Here is a 20,642-nt window from a genome sequence, read left to right as displayed (position 1 = left end):
TTTCCAACTCTGTGGATTCCCAAGATGCCTCAAGCTTTAATTAGCTTCTTGACACAGGGCACAGCAGTAAAGATTTCACTAAATAGCAGAAGTGGAAGCAGCAGCCACCCTTCCAGCCCCAGCTGTGTGCATTCCTGGACCTGTGAAGCTCTGGGACTTCTCCTGAGGCCCATCTTCACAGCAGGTATCTTCCTCCTACCTGGACGGGGTAAAAGCACCTATCTGAGGACCTGTGGGTTAAGTCCTCCCTGTTGCCAGCAGACCATTCCTTCCCAAGGAGACCTCCAAGGGGAGCATGATAGGGGCAGTGCTGAGGGCCCCAGGTGGTGCTGGCACACTGTGGGCACCCAGAGCCCACTGCCACTGGCAGTGCCAGCAGCAGCAGTGCTTAGGCAGAGAAGAGGCTGGGATGGCTGTGGGAATGGGAGCAGGGAGCACGGTGTGGCACACGGGGTCAGGCTGAGGGTGCCGAGGGCAGCTGTGCAATTAATACCACTGCTCTGCTTCCTCTCACGTGCTACCAGTGTGACCAGACCGGTCTAGAACCAGGAAACATCCTAAGAATGGGGTTTAAGCTCTGCCTTCAGTAATCTGAGAGCTTTCAGGACATTTTGGGGAGTGCCACAGTATTTCCTCACCCTGTTCCTTTCAACCACAGGGCTGCTTTGAAATGAGAAATCCTATCCTTTTGGCACCTGGCAGTGCTGAGTTCATGTGTCTGGGAACAGGTGCTGAGCCAAACCAGGCTGGCAGGGAGAAACAGGTAGGTCTGGGCTGCAATGGTGTGAGGATGCCATTGTCATGCCCTGATGGAGACCCTGCTATGCCCCAAGTGCAGCCCCAGTGCTCACACCTGGCCAGCAGGCTAAGGGACAGCAGGCCATGATTCCCATGGCACAGCTACACTGCTGGGAGCACGGCTGAGCTGCTCTGCAGGGTCAGGCATGTACCCACTCACCCCCAAGGACAGTGCCCGGCTGCCCATCTGTTTGTTCCTATGCAGGCTGCATCTGCAATGCTTCTCTGCAGGTCTCTTAGCAGGGCTCAAGAGCACCAGAGAACCTGGACTTCTCAATTTGACCAAGATCTGGCATGGAACGCTCAGTGCAACATAAATATTTATACAGACCATTATCACTCACTCTATGTAGCCTGGTGAGCAGGATTGGCCAGCACAACTGAGCAGCTGAAATGCTGCAGGGGACAACAGGACTTTTAATTAAGGTTATGACTCTGAAGAAGCACCTCCTTGCATGGAAAGCCTTTTGGATGATGCAGAGTCTAATCTTTACATCAAAATCACTCCCACTGAAGCCAGAGCGCCTGATCTTGGCCACAGTGTGAACCCTCTGCAGGCAGACACATGAGCAGGCATAAGCCAGCCTGGGAAGAGACTCTTCTCAGGCCAGTATCTAGGAGGCCACTGCACAGTACCAGTGTCCTCAACAACCCTCTCAAGGTGGCATCTTCTTGTGGGCTGAAGTTCTGCCTGCAACCCTATCCACAGAGGTGCTTACTGTAGCCCATGTCCCGCACTGGATCCAAAAGCCACAGGAAGGACAACATGCCTGACCCATAGACAGGGTGCCTCTTTTCCCGGCCGCGGCTGGAGAGATGGAAACCTGACGCGACGCAGGTGGCTTTGGACCTCAGATCCCTTCCTGCACATTACATGGGCTCCTGCCACCTCCCCCTCTGCATCCAGGACTCCCTGCCAGACACTGCAGAGCAATCCATGTCCAGCTTCAGCAGGAGCTACTGCTCTCCACAGGCCACTCCAATTCACCCTGAGTGGCCCCAAAGGACAGACGAACACCAGACTGTGCAACAGTTAAATCCCAGCACTGGCCTGGCGGGAGGGCTGGGAGATCCTGTTGCTCAGAGAAATGTGTTTTTCCAAGACAAACAGTGGCCGGGCATTGTTTCAGCATGAGTCAAGTGAGTGGAAACACTCCCGTGCCATCCTGTTTTGCTGTCTGGAGGTTTCCCCTACCTTCAGGATATGCAGACAGGCTCCGGGATGTTTCCGATTCGCTGTTCTCTTACTCCTCCGTTTCCCGGAATGTCTGTCTGTGCCCAGCGCTGCTCATTGCACCAGTGCAGCAGCCTGAGCCTCCTGCAGTCCCAACCTGTGCCTACAAAGTGTAGCCCACAGCCAGGCAGCCAACAGGTAGCTGATGGAAACAGATGGTGCATTGATCTCCATCCATCTTTCCCATTGCTACACAGCAGGAAAGATGACACCCAGACTCTTTCTGGCCACTGGCTTACCTTGCCCTAGGGAACCAAGTCCACAGCTCCATGAGCAAGCTCAGGACAGCTCTGCTAATTTGCCCCCAGTCCTCTGATGCTTTGGGGCAATGCTAGTGCTGCAGAGAGCTGTGTGAAATGGTGAGGAAAATGTGAGTGGTAACACAGAGACCCCACAATCACCCTGTAATCCTCCTCCCTCCCCACAACCCTTTTCCCAGCTGATGCTTCAAGCCAGCACACAAGGCAAACATGGCTGGAGCTGACACCTGTTGTTTCACACCTACAACATGTTTTTTATCTTTCTAAAAATATAAAAATAGTAAAGAATTTTTTCTTTTTACAAAGACATCCGTGCTTTGTCAGCTCATGTTTGTGTCTGGAAACCCTTTTAGCAGTGAGGTGCGAGCCCCACAGGGTGCAGGGCTTGGCAGGAGGGCAGGCTGGAGTTTGCACAGCTCGCCCCACAACGGGTGATCTGGCGACAAGAAGGATCAAGAACTTGTTTTCACATGAAGATCAAAACAACACAAGAAGAAAAGCACAACATAGCCCAAAGTGACCCAGAATGTCAAAACTGCAACAACAGAAAGTTCAGCCCAAAAATGCAGCCTGTGAGGGCTATTATTGCTTGGCATGTTTGTCCCCACTGTGGGTGGCAGGAGGGGGAGAACACAGCTATGGCTTGGGTCAGGTATTCAGTGCTCAGCCCCATGATACCCTGCCTTGTCCCCTGCTATGCTGAAAGGCTCTCCAGCGGAGCACCCCAAACCTTAATTCATTCCCCTCCAGGCACACCCAGTCCCACAAACCACATTCAGGCAGCAGATCACCATCCCCACTCCCTAGTTATGCATTGAAATAATGCAAAACCCTGCAGAGACAAAAACAAAGTGATTCCACCCTGCACTAATTGCAGGCAAACGAGTGCTTGATTTTCCCGTTCCAGCACCACTAACGACAGGGATCTGCCCTGCTGGGCTGACCAAGGCCACAGCCTCACAGCCACTCTTGGCTGGGGCTCTTCCCTCCATCCCCCTTAAAGCTCTAACAATTGCATACGATTAACTGGATTTACCATTCTGGGCACCAAAATCCTGCCAGGATACCAAAGCAGATACAGGAACCCTCTACTCTCCAAGCATGGTGTCACCCTATGGAGACAAGACCTCAGCATCTGTGTTCCTCTAGCCCCAGCTCTTCCTGCCAAGAGTACAAATCAGGAGAGAGGCAACACTTATGCCACAGACAGAGAGATGTCTTTTTTCCAGCTCAGAAATAGTGGTGATTTCTGTTGTTCAAGTGATCACATTCTGTCATATGGTTTAGGCTTCCAGGAAGCAATTGGTGGTGACTAACAACCACCAATCCCCTGCTGATGAACTTCTGTCTCTACCCTCTTCCCATCTGGATGCACAAGCAGCAAGAAAGGCTGGTCCAGATCTTTTCAGCTCAGCATTTGCCCAAGAGTGCTGCTGGTCATGTCTTAAGAGGCTCTGTAGGAAAGTAGGCTTCCACCAGGGAACGAAAAGACATAAAGACCTCTTAAGCTTTTTTATCTTTCTCCAAGAACTTTTCCATTAGGATTAGCAAATCTAGCCAAGCCATCTCAGATGCTCAAACTCAGCTCTGCTGAGATCCATTAAGGCATCCTGGGATAATTACCTGATCTACCCTGGATTAAAAGAAAACCTGAGGTCCATCCTTAGAACAATGGCTTAACAAAACAAATTTCTCTAAGCACCTGGAAATATCCATGTCCCTGAATCCCACCAGTGGTGTGAATTGCATTATTTCCCATGAGTGGGAAGGACTCGGCCACCCCTTTGTGAGTGGTTTCCAGCACAGGTGGCAGTGGCTGGTGGACCAAGGGTCTGAAGAGCAAGAGACCATGAGGCCACCCCCATGCTTGCAAGCCCAGGTTAGCAAGAGTTGCCCATTCAGCCTTCACTGGGGGAAGCAGAAAGTGCACTCCAGGGACCCAGAACCTCATTGTTGCCCAAACTCAATCCCTACTCTCTGCAATACTCTCAGCCAAAACTTCAGAGCGCCAACACACAAACAATTACAGCACCTCAGCAGGCATGGCTGGGCAAACATTCCTCTAGATGTACTAGAGTCCAGGCGTGGATTTTGGCACTGATGATCAAGAATTTGCCTCTGGAAGTCTTGTGATGTTGTGTGAGAACAAGCAAACAAACCACAGCAACACTGTATGGTTTGCTCATAGCAATTTACAAGTTTCAGATTAAGTCCCCCTGCAGGGATTAAAGCAGCCACCAGCCACCCGCTGCCCACTCCCTGCTCCCCACAGGGAGGGGGCTGTACCTGTACACTGGTTGCATTTCTCTGGCAATCCCAATGACTGCTCCCTCTGGGAAGTTGTCAAACTCATCAAACAGGTCTCGGATGTTGGTCTTGTACTTCAGGTCCAAGTCTACCTGGACGATCCGTGTTATTTCTGAAACACAAGGAGGAAAAGTCAGCAATATAAGACAAAAATGTAACCTGTGATTACCACCAGCTTCTGGAGAAGCTGAACCCAATGAGGATTGGTGCAGTCTACTCCATGGGTAACTCAGAGTAAACACAATCCAGCTGCAACCTCTGCAAGAAGCAAACCAACTTCAACCATCATGAAGCATTTACCACTGTGCGTTTACTTCAGAAATAATTTCTGGTGGCCCGCTGCTTCCATCCACTCCCTCCTTCCTTCCAGAGGACTGGTTTTCCATAGAACTGCCAAAAGCAAGAGGTAGCTTCAACCCAGCCTCTCCCCCTTTCTGGAAGTGCCTGCAAAATTCCACATTTACTTTCAGCTGCCAACTCCATGAGTGTTTCTCACCTCCAGCCCAGAGAGCATCCATCCCTGGTCCAACATACCAAAGCAATTCCCATCATGGACAGCATCAGTGCACCATATGACACCTCCAGTATCACCTGCACAAACCCATTAGCTCCCAGCTGCTTGCTATGGGCTACCCTGAGGAAGAGATTACAGAGATTACAGCCTTTTGCCTGCACAGAACTGCTGGTGATCTGCAGCAGCCTGGAAGACTATTACTGCTGGTGGTACCCTCTCAGAGGCAAGTGGGGTTCTAAAGACATGGAAGCATCTTCCACTTGCAGTGAGACACCAAGAGCAAGGAAAGGCTGGAGGACATCATTCTCAAGGCTGGGCCTGAGGTACTTAACAGGCTCAGGCCCCTGTCCGAATTTGTGCCAGTCTCCTCTGCAGCACGAGAATGACTGAAAGATGGAGATGCTCCTTGGGAGAGTGTGCAGATGTGCCTTGACAAGACTGCTCATCCCAGGTGGATCTGGGGATGCTGCATGGATTGCAGCAGGCCAAGTGCAATGCAGCAAGTGCAAACACTACAAGAGATCAAGCCATTAGATGGGATCTCCCAGCAATGAGCAAAGCCATGGTCATCTTCTGGCCAGGCCAGCTCAGCCCTTCTCAGGGACTGTCAGTGGAGCCATCCCCAGGGCATTATGTAATGCCCCCTCTATTTATGTGTGTTATAAAAACCAAGAGCAAATTGGCCAGGTTGCTTAGCACTCAGCAGTAATTGGATTGTAAGGCTGTGTCAATGTGTTTTGGTCCCACTCATCATGCACAGGTGCCCTCACAGCTCCCTGCAGGCAAGACCTGCCTGTCACCCACCACTTCCTGAGCAATTAGCAAACCAAGCCTTCATCCTTCCTCCTGCCCAGTACCTGCAGGCAGGAGGACAAGCCCTGCCTGCCCTCACCTTCTGCTGCATGCATCTGCTGTGCCTATGGGCAGGGCTTCCCATCAGGCTGGTGTTGCTGGGGCAATGCCACCCTGGTTCCTCATCCCCTCACCCTGTTGTGCTTGGGAGAGGCTGCTGGCTACTCCTGGCTGCTGAGAGCAGGAGGCAAATGGTTCTGTGTTCAGCCCCCAAAGCCACCATGTGACTAGAGACCCAGAGGCACTGAGAGCAGCCAGGCACCAGCAGTTATCCTCCAGCACAGGAGTGCAGCTTTGCATTTTTAAAAGTGTTCATTGCTTGGTGTTTGTGTTTCAAGCAGATGCTGGGCTGTACAGCAGCTCTGAATTTTTTGCAGATCTTGCACTAATCTGGGACTCTTGGCAATTGGTCATACCTACCACATTGTCCTCATTTAAGAGCAAAAAGGCCCTGTGAGGTTAAGCAAGAAATATACTGCTTACGCTGCAAAGCACCCAAGCAGAAACATAAATCGAGGAGAAACAGTATCTAAGCTACAACCTGGGCTGTATCTCAATTTATTTTTTTAACATCCATCATGCTCTATCTGCTAAAGGGAAAGGCCATGCTCCCTTCAGCTGTCAGTATGGCAATCCTCAGGCCTACCTAGTATTTACCATCACTATAATCCTCTGTTTGCAGAGATTTAAACCCCAGGCACAGTAAATCACCACAGGCTAAAGCAGGTCTTGACCTGAAAGCAATTTCCCCCAGCCTTCTGAACTGCCTCAAAAATGGCCAGTGCAACTCAAGCATATCAATCAGCAGAACAGTGGATTTCTGCAGTGAGGAACAAGACAAGTATCCCACATGCACCCAACCTCCCCAGTGGCTCAAATTACAGTGGGGTAAACCTCCAAATCCAAAACATTACCACACTTGAGAATACCCAGACTGGTCACAAAACTCTAGGACAAGAAGACCTTGCACTTACAAGCTCAACTCCAGAGAAATGTGGGGAGCCTGAGCCCTACAAGGCTGAGGCTGGGAAGAGGGGATGGGATTCCCAGGGGCATCCCAGCACCACTCACTCTGGTGCATAGCAGCCTCATCAGCTTTCAATTAAATCAACTGTGAGCCACGTCATCCGATTGTTCTCTAAAATTACAGCTGAACACCAACTGCAGTTAATCACAGCAGAGAATGAAAGCTGAGCTTGGAGGAAGCTCCAATCCCAACCCTGCCTGCCCCAGCACCTCAGTGGATGTAAGGCTCTGGAGGGTCCCTGTAGCCCAGCCAGCTGTCCCCAGAAGCCTCAGCTGAGCAGGGAGCTGAGCTGAGCACAGCTGCAGTACCAGGCAGGGATGCCAGTGCCACAAGAGCCCAGCACAGAGACACACAGTTTATTTACACACACACCCTGGGTTCTCCATCCTGCTCTTCGTTAAGAGGGCTTCCCATGTTTGGCTCACCCCAGCACACTGGTCCATGCTGTGCCCTGTGCTTCCCCCAGGACATACTCACTAAGAAATTACACCCAGAAAGCACCAAGTACTTTTTTTGCTTTGATTTTTTGAATTTTTTTTTTTTTTTAAATGCAAGCATGAACTGCAACACTGAGATGCGAGTGAGCACAGGTGACATTAAGCATCACTTTGCCAGATGCAGCTTGCACGCACAGATTAATGGCTGAGATGATTTCTCTGCCTGGGACTGGCGAGGGGCCAGGCTCTAATATTTCTGATGTGTCATGCTCTTTCGCCCTTCGACCAAGCGCTTTGTCCTGGCTGCCACATGGGGGTGGAGGAATCGCGTGCTCTCTTAGGCACAAGCTGCTCAGAGGGATCCAGCTGGAAATGTGGGAAAAGGCTGAGTGTTCTGCTCAGCAGGGAGTTTTCTAACTTTGCCATACTGAGTAGAACCTTCCACTCTGTTCTGCTCCAGCTCTTCTAGCCATGGCATGGAGATAGGAGCTGTGCAATTCAGAGATGGTCTCCATTAGCAGTGACAGCTTTATAGGACAGGTTGGCCCCATTTAAAGCTCGTAATCTTTTACTGCAGCCTTGTATCAGCAGCTACAGCAGGGCTGGGCTCCAGGCTTGGTTCAAAACTCCCCAGCCCTGCCCAGAGGTGAATGGCCAGGTTCAGAGATGCCTCATCCCACAACCTCATCCAGTGAGGGGGCAGAGGCAGGCAGAGGTCATGTGCCCTCTGCCCTGCTGCCTCACGTTCTCTGCCAGGACCCAGTGGGGCTACAACAGCACACAGACAGGCACCCCTTCAGTGTGCTGAGGGGCACAGCAGGTTGTCTGGATGCTCTGAAAGGCACTTAGGAGTTCCTGTGGTAGCAGGCAGCTTCTGCAGCAAGTCCAACAGCCCTTCCCAGGAAGCATGGACCCCAAAAACTGCCCCAGGGCACTGCAGCAGGGATAGAGAAGGTATGCAGTGGGCCAGGTCACCCCACCACTGGAATGACACTTAGGAGCAAATTTGGTCTAGATGAGCAATCTGATTTACCAAGTGACACACCTGTCCATGGCAGGGGGGCTGGACACAGATGAACTTCAGGGTCCCTTCCAACCCAAACCATTGTAAGACTCTATGAATTTGCTCTTCCCAGAAATGTCAGGCAGGATCATGAATGGCAGCAGGGGGCACAGGGAGGAGGTGAGCTGCTTTGGTGGACCTAGCCAGAGCTCTGGGGGTGTCATGCAGCTTCATGCCAACGAGGAGAGACTCCTCCAAGACAGAATAATGAAATTATTTAGACTGGAAAAAACCTTTAAGATCATCTAGTCCAACTGCTAACCTGGCACGTATCAGATGGGAGCACCTTGACCTCCTCTGCATCACAGCAATGACTTTTGGGACCAGAGGTGCTTCAAGAGGTCAGATCAACAGGGGCATTGCTGGCATTGATGCCCCAGATATGTGACCCAGGCACACCACTTTGCCTTTTCCCACAGAGCCAGCACCTGCCAGTCCTGCAACACAGGGAGGCAGGACCCCACTCCATCCTTCAGGAGGCAGTGCAGGGTGGTGGCTGGGTGATGGCCTGGACAGGGCTGGGACAGGGAGCTGCTGGAGGCAGAGCAGCTCAGTGAACCTTCTGCAGAGCCAGCAGCAGCTGCAGCCAGCATGGGTGACACAGTGCAGCCAAGTGATGGGAGTGTCCCCTGCTGGCTGCAGCTCTGGGTGTTGCAGGGCTGCAGTGGGCTGTGGGGAAGGGCCAGGGGGTGGCTGTTCATTTTGCCACTTGACTTGGACCACCAGAAGGAAGAGAGCTAAGCAACCAAAGCTCTCTGAGTTGGAGTCAGAAGAGCTGGGGATCTCTGGTCTGCTGGTCTACAAATGTTGGGCACACCTGGACAGCTGCCCCTCCACCTCTCTGAATAGCTTTGAGCAATGTTTTTTAGTCAGGTTTTTTAGCTGTGCCCATTATGACAGGAGAAGATCCCAAGGGAAGAAGGAGCTGTGAAGGACCAGCAGTGACTTTTAGATGGCTGCCTTGGGCCATCAACCTCCTGGAGCAGGGCAGCAGCCGCCAGCTCCAGCGGGCAGCGTGCCTGCAGGAGCAACACGTGGATCCACAAAGCTGCCTGTGCTGGCTGTGAAACCAGAACACTCCGCCCTCACTGCCTCAGAGAGATGTGTGGCCAAGAAAAACTCCACTCCCACAGCCAGCACCATGGCCAAGCATGGATGCAGAGTGGGTGACAGGCTCCAGAGATCCCTGTGTAACGCAGAGGGTACTGCCCAGCAGCAGCAGCCAGCTGTCCCCAAAAGCCTCAGCTGCAGCAGGGCACGAAAACAGCTGCAGTGCCCGGCAGGGATGCCAGCACCTCAACAAGGCAAGTGCGGAGGCACACAGTTTATTTACACAAACATGCTGGGTTCTCCATCCTGCCCTTCATTAGAGGCTCCCCGGGTTTGGCTCACCCCCTGCACTGGCAGCTGCCCCTGGCTGCTCTCCCTGCCACTGTCAGCAGGGTTGTGAGCAGCTTCCTCTCTGGCTGTGTGCTCCCCTGGCCAGGCCTTGTTTTCTCCATACACAGCCTCCCCTCTGCGCCCAGCATTAATCACTGCTGCCTGCCCAGCTGACCTCGGCAGCACCAGAGAGCCTCGCCCAGAGGAAGCAGCCAAGGCAGGGGCAAACGTGCACGTGTGCAAGCATGATGCTCCTTGGAGCTTGGGGCCACTAAGCTGGCAGCTGGGAGGGCTGCAGTCCCCCTTTCCAGGACATGGTGCTGCTCCAGAGCCCACCCTCCCCAAGAGAAGATGATGCTACAAAGCCCTGTGCCAGCACAGCTTGCCAAGGTGCAGAGCAGCTTACCTTCCAGCTGTGTGCTTCAACACCGGTCCTCCCGTCTGCCATGCAGCCAAGGGTCCCCTCCACTCCTTGGGACAGCCCAGCAGCCTCCTCCCAATCAAACAGCCTCCCTCCCTGCACACAGAGCTCCAGGGAAGTGCAGAGGGTGATGTGCCCCAGCAGCCCGGCTGCTAACCAGCTTTCTGCAGCACTGATTAGGCACCAGCAGAGCAGAGCAGTGGCTGCAGCACAGCAGCTAATCAGCCTATCACCTAATTAAAAAATTAGGCTGTCTGCAGAGCTAGATGACAAACCATTGCTACCACCCACGCAGGGCAGGCAGCTGGGTGAGCTCAGGGGTCTGGAGCAGCAGAAATGTTCCAAGGTATTGACAGCAGCATCACTTTGATCGCCTTGCTCCACACCCCACAGCCATCTCCTGAAGGAAGGGGACGACTCAGCAGGAGACGGATGTGTTTTGTTCCAGGAAATTAATTTTTCCTGTGCATCCAAGAGTCCCCTTGTAATCCATCAAGGTCTGAGGGACTAATATTTAGCAGTACTCAACACCTTGGCTCTTACCTGGACTCAAAGGCAGCAACATCGCTAAGCATGCAATAGGTTTCAGGATGGAGGTGGAAATGCTGTTTGCCTTGTATTTAATATATGTTACTGCTGGGGGAGGAGTGTGAAAACACTTTTTGGAGCTGGAGGAAGAGCAGCAGGAAACCTTTTAATCAGACAAAATAAGGTTTGATTCCAGGTTGCTATAAATTACAAGAGAGTGGATGGAAAGCTGTAAAATAACGAGCAGGTGAGATGGAAAGGGAAACCAAAAAGAGATACAGGAAAATAAAATTTTCTGGGCTCAGATCCCAGTTAACTGCACACACTAGGGGTAAGGGCTGCAGGCAGATTTTGTTCTTGTTTCTTCCTGCTAAACTCTAATGAGCTATGGCAGAGCAGGGAGAGACTGTGGGGGAAAGCAGCCCTGGCATCAACACTGGGTGACCCCCAGCAGCTTCCAACCCTTTGGGAATGGGGCAGCTGGTCTGGCTGGGGAGAGAGAAGGGCAGCACCCACCACAGCACTGGGTGATGAGAGCCTGCTGCTCTGTGGGAGCGGGGGGAGCAGCCAGCCCTGGCCTGACAGATCTAGGACATCCAAAAATAATCGATGGTGACACTGCAGCAAGGGGCAGGCAGTGGAAATGATGAGAAGTGACACTACCCCCAGGGGCTGCGGGCCACGTTGGCCCCAGAGGCAGCAGTGCCACAGGGAAGGGGTCTGTGCTGTGATGCAGCACTCAGGAGACTTCCAGGCACTTGCTGAGCAGCAGCCGCATCCCCCTCATCACAGCAGCCCTTCCTGGCACCTCCTCCACACCAGGGCTGGGGCCAAGGAGCTCTCCTGCCAGGACAGGCATGTCCCACAGGCATAATCCCCCAGATGGGATTAGCAGCTCATCTCAGCAAATGTGGACTCCTCTACAAGGCCACAGATTCCAGTGTTTACCTGGGGTGGGCTTATTCAGAGGTCTGCTGTTGCCTGCTCCTGAAAAGCATCATGAAAACAGCTCTCTTAGCACAACAGGCTCACCCCAGCAAGAAACAATGGCTGGCACAGCTATCCCTATTGCTTGCAAAATGATCACTCCAGCATCTTCCCTTCCCATCACAGGACCTGACATAAGTGCTTGCAGCTCAGAGAGAGGCTGGAAGGGAATCAGGCTGTTTTTCATGTGCTTGTGGCACAAAGCAGGGAGGGAGGTTGTGAGAGCACATCAGAAACTATTAACGCTCCCTCCATCCCTGTAAAGATGGAAACATTTTTGCCAGAAAGCAAACCCTTCAGCTACTGCAGCATCCCTTGGGAACTGTGGCTTGGGAGCACATGGCTGTGGGGCCAACTCCTGTGACTCTGCCACAGACCCCAGTTCTCTTTGCCTTTTCCCAACATCTCCCCGCTGGTAGCACACAATCAAGCCTAAAGCATGTGGGAGATGGGCACTCTCCTCCTAGCCCTCTCCCAACAGCTGCATCTCTGCATTCCCTGATGTGGTGGGGCTCAGCAATGATGGCAGTGCTCAGCCAGCAGGAAAGGATCAGGAGTGACGCACTTTCAAAACGCTCACTTATTACAACTATTACAGTGATTTGCTGAGTTCTGTGGGCAGCTGCCCTGTGCACCAGGAATTGCTCTGCAGCTGACAGGAGGAAGAAGGGAGAGTGATGCCTCCCCATCTCCCTCTGCCAGGCTCCACCTCAGAGACCTCTGATGCCCTGTGTGACACAGGACGTGTGCAGTGCAGCTCTGCACGTGGTTGCTGTTGAGGGGACACACCACACATGGGCACCTGGCGCCCTACAGGCGAACAGAGTCCAACCTGGGCAATCCCATGCTGTGGATTGAAACAGGGCAGAGGCAACGCTGAGTCCTTGCGCACACATCCTTACAAAAGCAATCAACAATGTGTTCAGGATGCCACCTGTGGGACAGCATTCCTTTCCAGAAGGACACTAGCAGAAGACAGCTACTGGTTGAGGCATTATTCCAGTACACAGACTGCTTTCCTGGTACCTCTGTGCTTAACCCTTCCCACAGCTCCCAGGCCCTCCACCTCCACAGCCAGAGGCAGGAGTGCTCCAGGTGCCCGGCCTCGGCACAGGCAAAGTGCCCTGAGAAAGCACAGCACAGCTCAGCGCCTGCTCCAACATGTCTCCTGGCTGGCCTTTGCCTTCCCTCCAGCACTGCTTGGTGGGAAAGGCATAAGCTGATGTTCACAGAGGCCTCTGTCTCCGGGCTGGTAATCCCAGAGCAGACAAAGGCTGATATCAGTTTCGTGGGAGACCAAGCCGGAGCCAGCAGCTGGATCCTGCTGCAAGAAGCACCAAACCCCAAGTGACTGGGGCTTGGTCATTGTCAGGCTGCTTGGACAAACATCAGTATAATCTGGTCTATGCTTAACAATCAGTACAGTTGTTGATAATGAGCTGGAGAAATTGCCCCGTTCAGAGTCTGAAGCCAGGGAGACCACTGGACTTCCCATGGGTCCTGATGTGTCACAGCTGCTGTCTGGACGCTCGCTCTGAAGCCAAAGGCACAGCTCCCTCCTGGCAGTCCCTTCCCCAGACACAGTGCTGCTTATTCACACACAGCAGCCACCCCTGCTTCCCCCAGCACCCACAGCAGTGTCCTCCTGACATGCTCCTGCACAGCTGGCAGCTCCAGGACACACCGGGGCTTGCTGTCCAACACACAGCAGCTGGCTGTGAATCCCTCATCCATGAGGCAGCCCAGCACCTACAGCATCCTGCAGAAAGGAGCTCTACAGATCACCACACTCTGTTTTGAACATCCTTTTCATCAGTTTTGATAGCCCCCAGTTCCTGTACTTCCGCCTTGTATGGCTTGTGGTTTCATGGACCACACCATAACCCCCTCGGCCAGCCCCCTCCCAGAATGGAGGGTCCCAGTCAGCCAGGCTTGTCCCACACAGAAGCCACTGCCCTCTCCAAACCTCTTTTATTTTTTACCAACAGACCATGTTGATATGCCATAAATTTTGGCAATACATGACAGTTTCACTCTGTTCTCCTTCCTCATAGTTCCACATCTTAATTTAGTCCCACAGAGACTTACCCACTTCTCCCACTGCTGCTTAGCCCCCCTACAAGCCCCCTATGAACAGCCTTACCACCAGCAGAACAAACTCCTGAGTTTTCAGGCAGCAAGTACCCATTCTGCATCTTCCAGGTGCACCTGGAAGATGCAGAATGCTGCATGAGGGCTAACCTCACACCCTGCAGAGCCCAGGGGCCCTCTGCAGCCTATGCTCGTGTTCCCACCCTTTATCACAGTTTCTGCCTCCAGGCTGGGCTGGACAGTGAGAGAGAAACCTTGAGAACTCCCCCGCATGCTGCCAGGGGGGAGGAGATCACCACGCCCAGAGATGCTGCCACTCCCCATGGAGAGCCAGCTGTTTGCAGCAGCCAGGAAACTCTGCTACCTCCAATTTGTCAAATACCATCTTCAGTCAAGTTCTGCTAAATACCCTCACTCCATGTGAAGCACAGTACTGTCAGCCAGGTTTCTGAGCCTCCCCTGAACTAATGGGACTCCACTCCTCTGTCTAAATTGGCAGAGAAAAGCCCCAAAGCTGCTTCTGTGTCATGTCTCATTTTCCCTCTGCTCCTTATTCTCCCACAGGGCCATCCTGCTGCAGCACCATCAGCAACACCAATGGAGCTGAACACCAAATGGCAGTTTTCAAAGCTCTACCCAAGCTGCTGGATGCTATTGGCTCTCCCTTGGCCCACCAGCTCCTTAGGAAGAACACTTGTTAAACAAATTTTTCCTGAAAACTACCTTGGGCCAAGAATGGGTGTCAAGAATTCCCTGGGGAGCTCCCAGTTTTCCCAGGCTGTCCTTCTGTCACTTCAACTCCTCCTCCTCTCACTTGGGGCACCAGGAGTCTGTCCCCTGACCTTGCCTGCCAGACAGACCTGCCCAGACATTACTACTTCATGTACCCATAGAAAGGTGATAAAAAGCTTGCTGGGCCGCCTGACTTACACAACTAAAATGACAAGTGATAGAGGGACCAAAGCCAGTCAGGAAGGAAGAGGTCCCCTCTGGATGGGCATACTGAAAAGGAAAGTTAAGAGGTCTGGATCCTTGGTCTCTCTCCTCCTCTTTGCACTGCTCTGCGAGTCTCAAGACCATTTCATGCTGGCATTGTCCTCATCCTGGCAGCTCCTTCTAAGCCTGAACCTGCTTGTCCTCTCTATGTAACTTTCCCCTCACTTCCCCACTGCAGAACCATTCTGAAGGACCAAGCACTGCTCCAGCTCCCCAGGCCTGGCCACACCACATTAAATTGGGATTTATGAGCCTCGAGCACAGACAAGAGTTATGCAGTCTGCACTTCTGCGGGCTGCATACCAACTCCCCAGCTGGTTTAAATCAGATTAACTCCACTGATGTAAGACATTTAAGGCAAGAGTGTTCCATGATTTACACCAGCTAAGAAGCTGTTATAATATAACTTGGCAGCTGCAGGTTTTAGATGTGAAGTTTTTTGGGCAAAGATCCTAAGCAACAGTTAATGACAAAGCAGCTGAGTGGCAAACCCCATTTAACCTCAGTGCAATGTGCATGCAGCCAGCACATGTCCCACAAAAGCCCCTAAAAAAATAAAAATAACCTGGTGTTCAGTTTTCAGTGCCACCAGTCTGCAAAGTCAATGCCCTATTACAATCCATAGATTCCAAACAAATAACTAAATCATGATACTGTGGAAATGCCTCTCTTCAAAAAATTATATATTTGGTAAACTAAAGCCAGGCAATTTTAGTACAAAGCTCGCTTGCTACTGAAAAAAACCCTATAGACTGATTAATGCAAATGCAAATGAACACACCAGAGAGTTTAATATTCAGATCAGGGCCTTTATTTCTGCTAGAGGATGCTCAAGCTTCCAATCAAATCTGGATTCCACAAAAAAGTAGCACTAATGCTATGGAGCCAGATGTGCTTGGAGAGGTGCACAAAAAGACACACCACTCAGGGCAGAACACAGGATTCAAGGCAGAAGAAATGACAAAGAAATACACCAGGAAAAATGGTAATACTGCCTGAAAAAGAGGGTTTGGTCCTTTCTCCTCCAGCTTAGCAAAGTGGCTTCTTCAGACCAGCAGATAGTGCTTGTCAGAGTCAGGAGGGCAGCAAGAGCCCAGTGCCATTCCCATCACCTGCAAGCCTGCCAGTGGCAACAGAGCTGCAGCCTTTCCTGGTGCCTCTCGTTCCATGCTGGCTGCACAGGGAGGAGGCCGGTGAGCCCCACCAGCCCCATAAATCACCAGGCACCCAGCACAGCAAACCTGACCTCCCTTGCAAGGGAAATATAAATCAGCTTTACTAGCAGCTTCTGAAACAAAAACTAAACTCACAAAACTGTAATAATGCCTCTTTAAACATCCTGTGCCCTGGACAGACCATTGAAAGCCTTGTCAGGCTGAGGGAGAGCAAACAAGCTTTCCAAGAGATGAGGGCTGATGAACTGAGAAAAGGCATTTCAGACTGAGCAGCTTCTTGCTGGCAGGCAGTACGACAGGGATATCTTTAGCACACACCAAAGACAGAGTAGGGAATCAGGAGGAGTGAATTAGCCAGCATTAATACCATCATTTGTATGCAGTGTACTTCAAAGTGTTCACAGTGCAGACAGCACCAGACACACACAAAATTACCCAAGTCTGGGGGAGAGCCATGTAGAGCACATTTGCTGGAGCCCACAGAGTAATGATCAGTGAGCTTGGATGGGACTCTCATGGCCACCACTGCCCCACTGTTTAATGAGCTAGTGTGGGAATGCCATGCCACAAGGACAGGGGCAAGTCCACAAAGGACAGAGGAAGTCTCATGAAGCAGAGCAGAGGCAGGAGGTAGAGCAGAGTAGAGGTAGGAGCTTCTAAGTAGAGCCAAACTGGGACAGGACTCAGCAGGGCCACAGGGGAGGTGTATCTGCTCACATTTCAGCAACAGTGTACATGAGATCCATGGCAGGAAGTCTGGAGGGAGTATTAGAGCTGGGCAGAGGCTCCAGATGCCAAGGAAGCTGCTGGTGCCAGCGGTGCTAGCCCTGGGAACATGCACACATATGAGAACAGGCCACCATTCCATGACATCCACAAGCAGCTTTGAGAGGCTGGTTACCTCCTCCTGGGGCAGGTGTATGGCCAGGCAGGGTCTTGGGGCTCCTTGCCATCACTGCCACCTGCAGCCTGCCATGCCCAGGGAGGACATGTGACCAGCCCAGGAAGGGATGCTGCCATTACTGGTGCATCAGGCCAGCCAGGCAGCTGGCAGGGAGAGCCCAGGGACAAGCAAGGCTGCAGGAGCTCCAGTGAAGGGGTTTAGAGCCCAAGGACACAAAACCCTCTTGTACAACCAAAGACTAGACAGCACGGTGCTTCCTTGAGAGGCAACTGCACACAGCCAGGGGAGGAAAACGGCATCAGCTGAGCCGAGCCCCTTCTGCCAGTTGCCTTGTTTTCCTGCAGAGTTCTCATTGTTTCTGCACTTGATAACAGCAGAGGCACAATAAGGAAACTTAAGTGATCAGTGGCTGCTAATCAGCAAAGCTTTCCAAAAGCTCCCTAAAGCCAAGAGGAAAGACTCAACTACTACTCCCTGCGGATACTCAAGAGTGCACAGCTACACCACTGACACACAGTACCTACTTCTGCTGGCACCACAAGGGGAAGGGGGCTGTAAACACACACAGAACAGGCCTGCTTGCTCCTGTCTCACCTCCCCTATCATCTCAGGACATAAACGCAGGGCCAGCTGCCATGTGACAAGGAGAACCTCCTGTCAGTTATGCCAGCAGAGACCTGGATGAGGTCTTGGACTGATAAGTCCATCACTCTGCAGAAAGGAGCAGAATCCTAGGAGTCCATCCCAAAAGTTTATTAACTTTGTATTTCAAATAGCACCAGATAACATCTCTGTGCAGAAGAGAAAGAGAGCTTGTGGTGCTGGAGGCAGCATAGCAGAGACCTACCTTTGGGCATGATGCGATGCATTGCAACTGACAGGAAGAAGATGGAGTCGCTGTAGTAGGTCCCTGATCCAGCACTGAAGTGTTTCTGCATGGCCTCAACGATGGGAAACAGCTTTTCTGTCAGCTCATTCACATCATGGACGATTACCTGGCAGAGACACCAGAAACACCACTCAGCCACTGCTCCTGGGGACAGGCCCAGCTCCAGCAGCCTTTGCCCAGCCCCCACCAGCATGGGGCGAGGGGGAGGTTGGTAAAGCACAAACAGTGCTGCTGGCACTGCAGCTGCACAAAGGGGCCTGCCTGCCCTGGCCCCTGCACATCTTCTTGATGTGCAAGAACTGGCTAAGTGCAGGGAAAGGAGAAGGACTTTCACAGCCATTTTGTAACTGTAAAGTGGGCAGAGACTTGAATCCCCTCACACAACCAAGTGTGTTCCATTTTTTGGACTGTTTCTCTGGTCTGTTCCCACTGCCTGATGCAAGCACATATCTGGCCTCCCATATGGAGTCCATCAGAAGAGGCAACAGCTTGCTCCAGGCTCTGGTGTGCTGCTGTTTCGAGCCAAGTCAGACCACATCACTTACCCTGAGGACCAAGGCTTGCTCCCTCCTATAGAAGCAGGCTGTGACAGGGCCAGGGACACAGCCCAGATTTGCTGCTCCTCAGCCTGGCATGGAGGCAAGCTCTGAAGCACGTCCCGTCGGGGCTGCAGGGGGAAAGGGAGGACAGGCCGCAGCACGCTGACGAAAATCCAAACATCAGGAGGTACAGCAGAGCGGAGCAACTTCTGTAGATGGATCTCAGCCTGTCTCTGCTGGAGTTTTGCTGGTGCTCAGCCAGTCCTGCTCTGCATCCCTCAGCCCTGCGGGAGCCCATGCACCAGCATGGGCCCTGGCACGCCTGCACCAGCTGTGGCTATGTCCCAGAAAAAGGAGCAACCCCAAAAGCACCTTGCCAGCTACTGACACTTTACAAGCTTATCATTTATTTTGGTCAAAGTCCAACAGACAGGAACTTTCATGCAGCTCGCTATACCCACAGAAGGATACAGGTCACTGAATCACACAAGATAATGAGAAGGATTTTCAGGATAATTAAGAGAGATGAGGGACATGACCCTGGTGCAGATAAGGGGGAGTGCAGGAACTTGAGTGTGGAGACTTGGGGTCGTGCTGCCTTCTTCAGGTCAGGGAAAGCAGGAAAAGCCCTGATGAAACTAAAGTCCAGCAAGGACATGGCATTGCAGCAGTACTTGAATTTTGTATAGGGGAACCTATCGCCCTTATTTGAGGGATACCAAGAAACTTCCACAAGCTGGCCCTGTCTTCAGTAGGGAACACAAACCACAATCTTTGTAGGTTGCTTTCAAACTAAACTATTTATTTCAACGGGTCTACAGTTTCACTTCTTTTCCCTCCTAAAACTTCATCTCCTTAAGAACATGGGGCCCTGCACTATATACTTAAAACACGCAGGATAGAGCACTTGCTTTTTAATTTTTTTTTTAACTAAAAGAAAACCAAAAACCCAAACCAAGCCAAATGCTTCGGAGAAGAATGCGGCTCTGGAGCCTGCACTGGTGCAATGACCATCCTCTCCATAGGGTGCACAAGGGGCTCCACTGGTGCTCAGCTGGTGCAGAGATTGAGGCAGTGAGCAGTCTGGAGCTTCTCCTTCCACAGCTTTTTGCAGAACGCATTGCTCAGACCAACGTGCTCTCACGGCAGTGTGGAGCTCGCTGGATGCAGAGTTGTGCTCGTGGCACCATGGTACTGAACATGCTGAGCTGAATGGCCTGTCCTGGCACTGGCCAGGATGGCTGAGCCCACGGCAGGGCAGTGCTGGAGGACAGGCACAGCTGAGGTCCTATGGCCCCGTCCTGGGGAGGGCACCCTAAACACCCTGGCCCTCGCCATCAGCCGGGTGCCGCAGGAGCCCCCGCGCAGGCTCCGTGGCCAGCACATCCCTCGGCGGGGCGGCCCCGCTGCTGCTGTCCCGGCTGCTGGGCTCGGATCCAAGGCCTGCAGCAGAACAGCAGGAAAAACAAAGAACAACACGTTCCAGGAAAGTGCATTGGGAGAGCTCATCGGCAGCCACACCTGGCTTTGGGTAGCACAGCACAGTCCCCAAGACACTGCAGGGGAGGAAACTCTGTTCCCATTAGGCAGCACCTCACCCTGGCCCTGCTGAGCTACATGGTCAGTTGTGTCATCATAGTGACAGCGGCCAAAGGTGACCAAACAAGCAAGCCACCACTACTCTCCAGGTGCAGAGGCACTGACAGCCTCTTCAAGAAACTGAGTACCACCAGCACAGGGATACGTGATGCTCTGCTCCCAGCCCAGCTTGGCAAGAGCAGCTTTGGGGTCTGGCTGGGCTGGAGAAGCATGAAAGAGAAATACAGCACCTGTAACCACCCTTCTGCCTCCAGCAAAGGCAGCCTGAGGTGTACAGTACATAATAAAGGGGGAAAAATGCCAAACCAATTCTAGTCACCTCTGAAGTGAGCACACTGCCAAGCTCCAGTGGACAAAACTTATAGGAGAAATACTCCTGAAACTCCAGACACAGCATCATCTGTCTTTCCACTCCTGCCAAAGAAAACAGGAAAAACATGTCTTTTGCCCACTCTTTTGTCTTTCTGCAAAGCAAACTCCTGAGCAGCTGAATTTTGCTCCTGCAGCCACAGGCCAGGCAGCTTCTCTGGGACTGTGAAGGCATTTTCCCTCCTCATTGCTGACTTTAGCACAGCTTGTTGATCTGCTGCTAATTTTGTACTTCGTTATTTATTTGTGTAACAGCTCTTAGTAAATCCCTG

At 52.2% G+C, this 20,642-nt stretch overlaps 1 protein-coding gene across 2 annotated transcripts in view; it reads right to left on the bottom strand.

Annotated features, from left to right (window-relative positions):
- Nucleotides 1-20,642, bottom strand: part of XXYLT1 (xyloside xylosyltransferase 1) — a 32,589-nt gene that overhangs the window by 8,596 nt on the left and 3,351 nt on the right. The window contains exons 1-3 of one of the 2 annotated variants that reach the window (XM_059855443.1): nt 18,409-18,530; nt 17,822-17,969; nt 4,579-4,711 (exon numbers count right to left, since the gene is read on the bottom strand). In XM_059855443.1, coding sequence (XP_059711426.1) covers nt 4,579-4,711; nt 17,822-17,912 — 224 coding nt within the window. In that variant the 5' untranslated portion in view covers nt 17,913-17,969; nt 18,409-18,530. Of the gene's footprint in view, nt 1-4,578; nt 4,712-17,821; nt 17,970-18,408; nt 18,531-20,642 lie in introns of those variants that run through there. The other variant, XM_059855442.1, reaches the window with a different exon arrangement.

The sequence above is a fragment of the Haemorhous mexicanus genome, chromosome 10 (assembly GCF_027477595.1).
Source record: "Haemorhous mexicanus isolate bHaeMex1 chromosome 10, bHaeMex1.pri, whole genome shotgun sequence".
Lineage (NCBI taxonomy): Eukaryota > Metazoa > Chordata > Aves > Passeriformes > Fringillidae > Haemorhous > Haemorhous mexicanus.
Note: the sequence above shows the minus strand (reverse complement) of the source record. Positions and strands in the feature narration are given on the sequence as shown.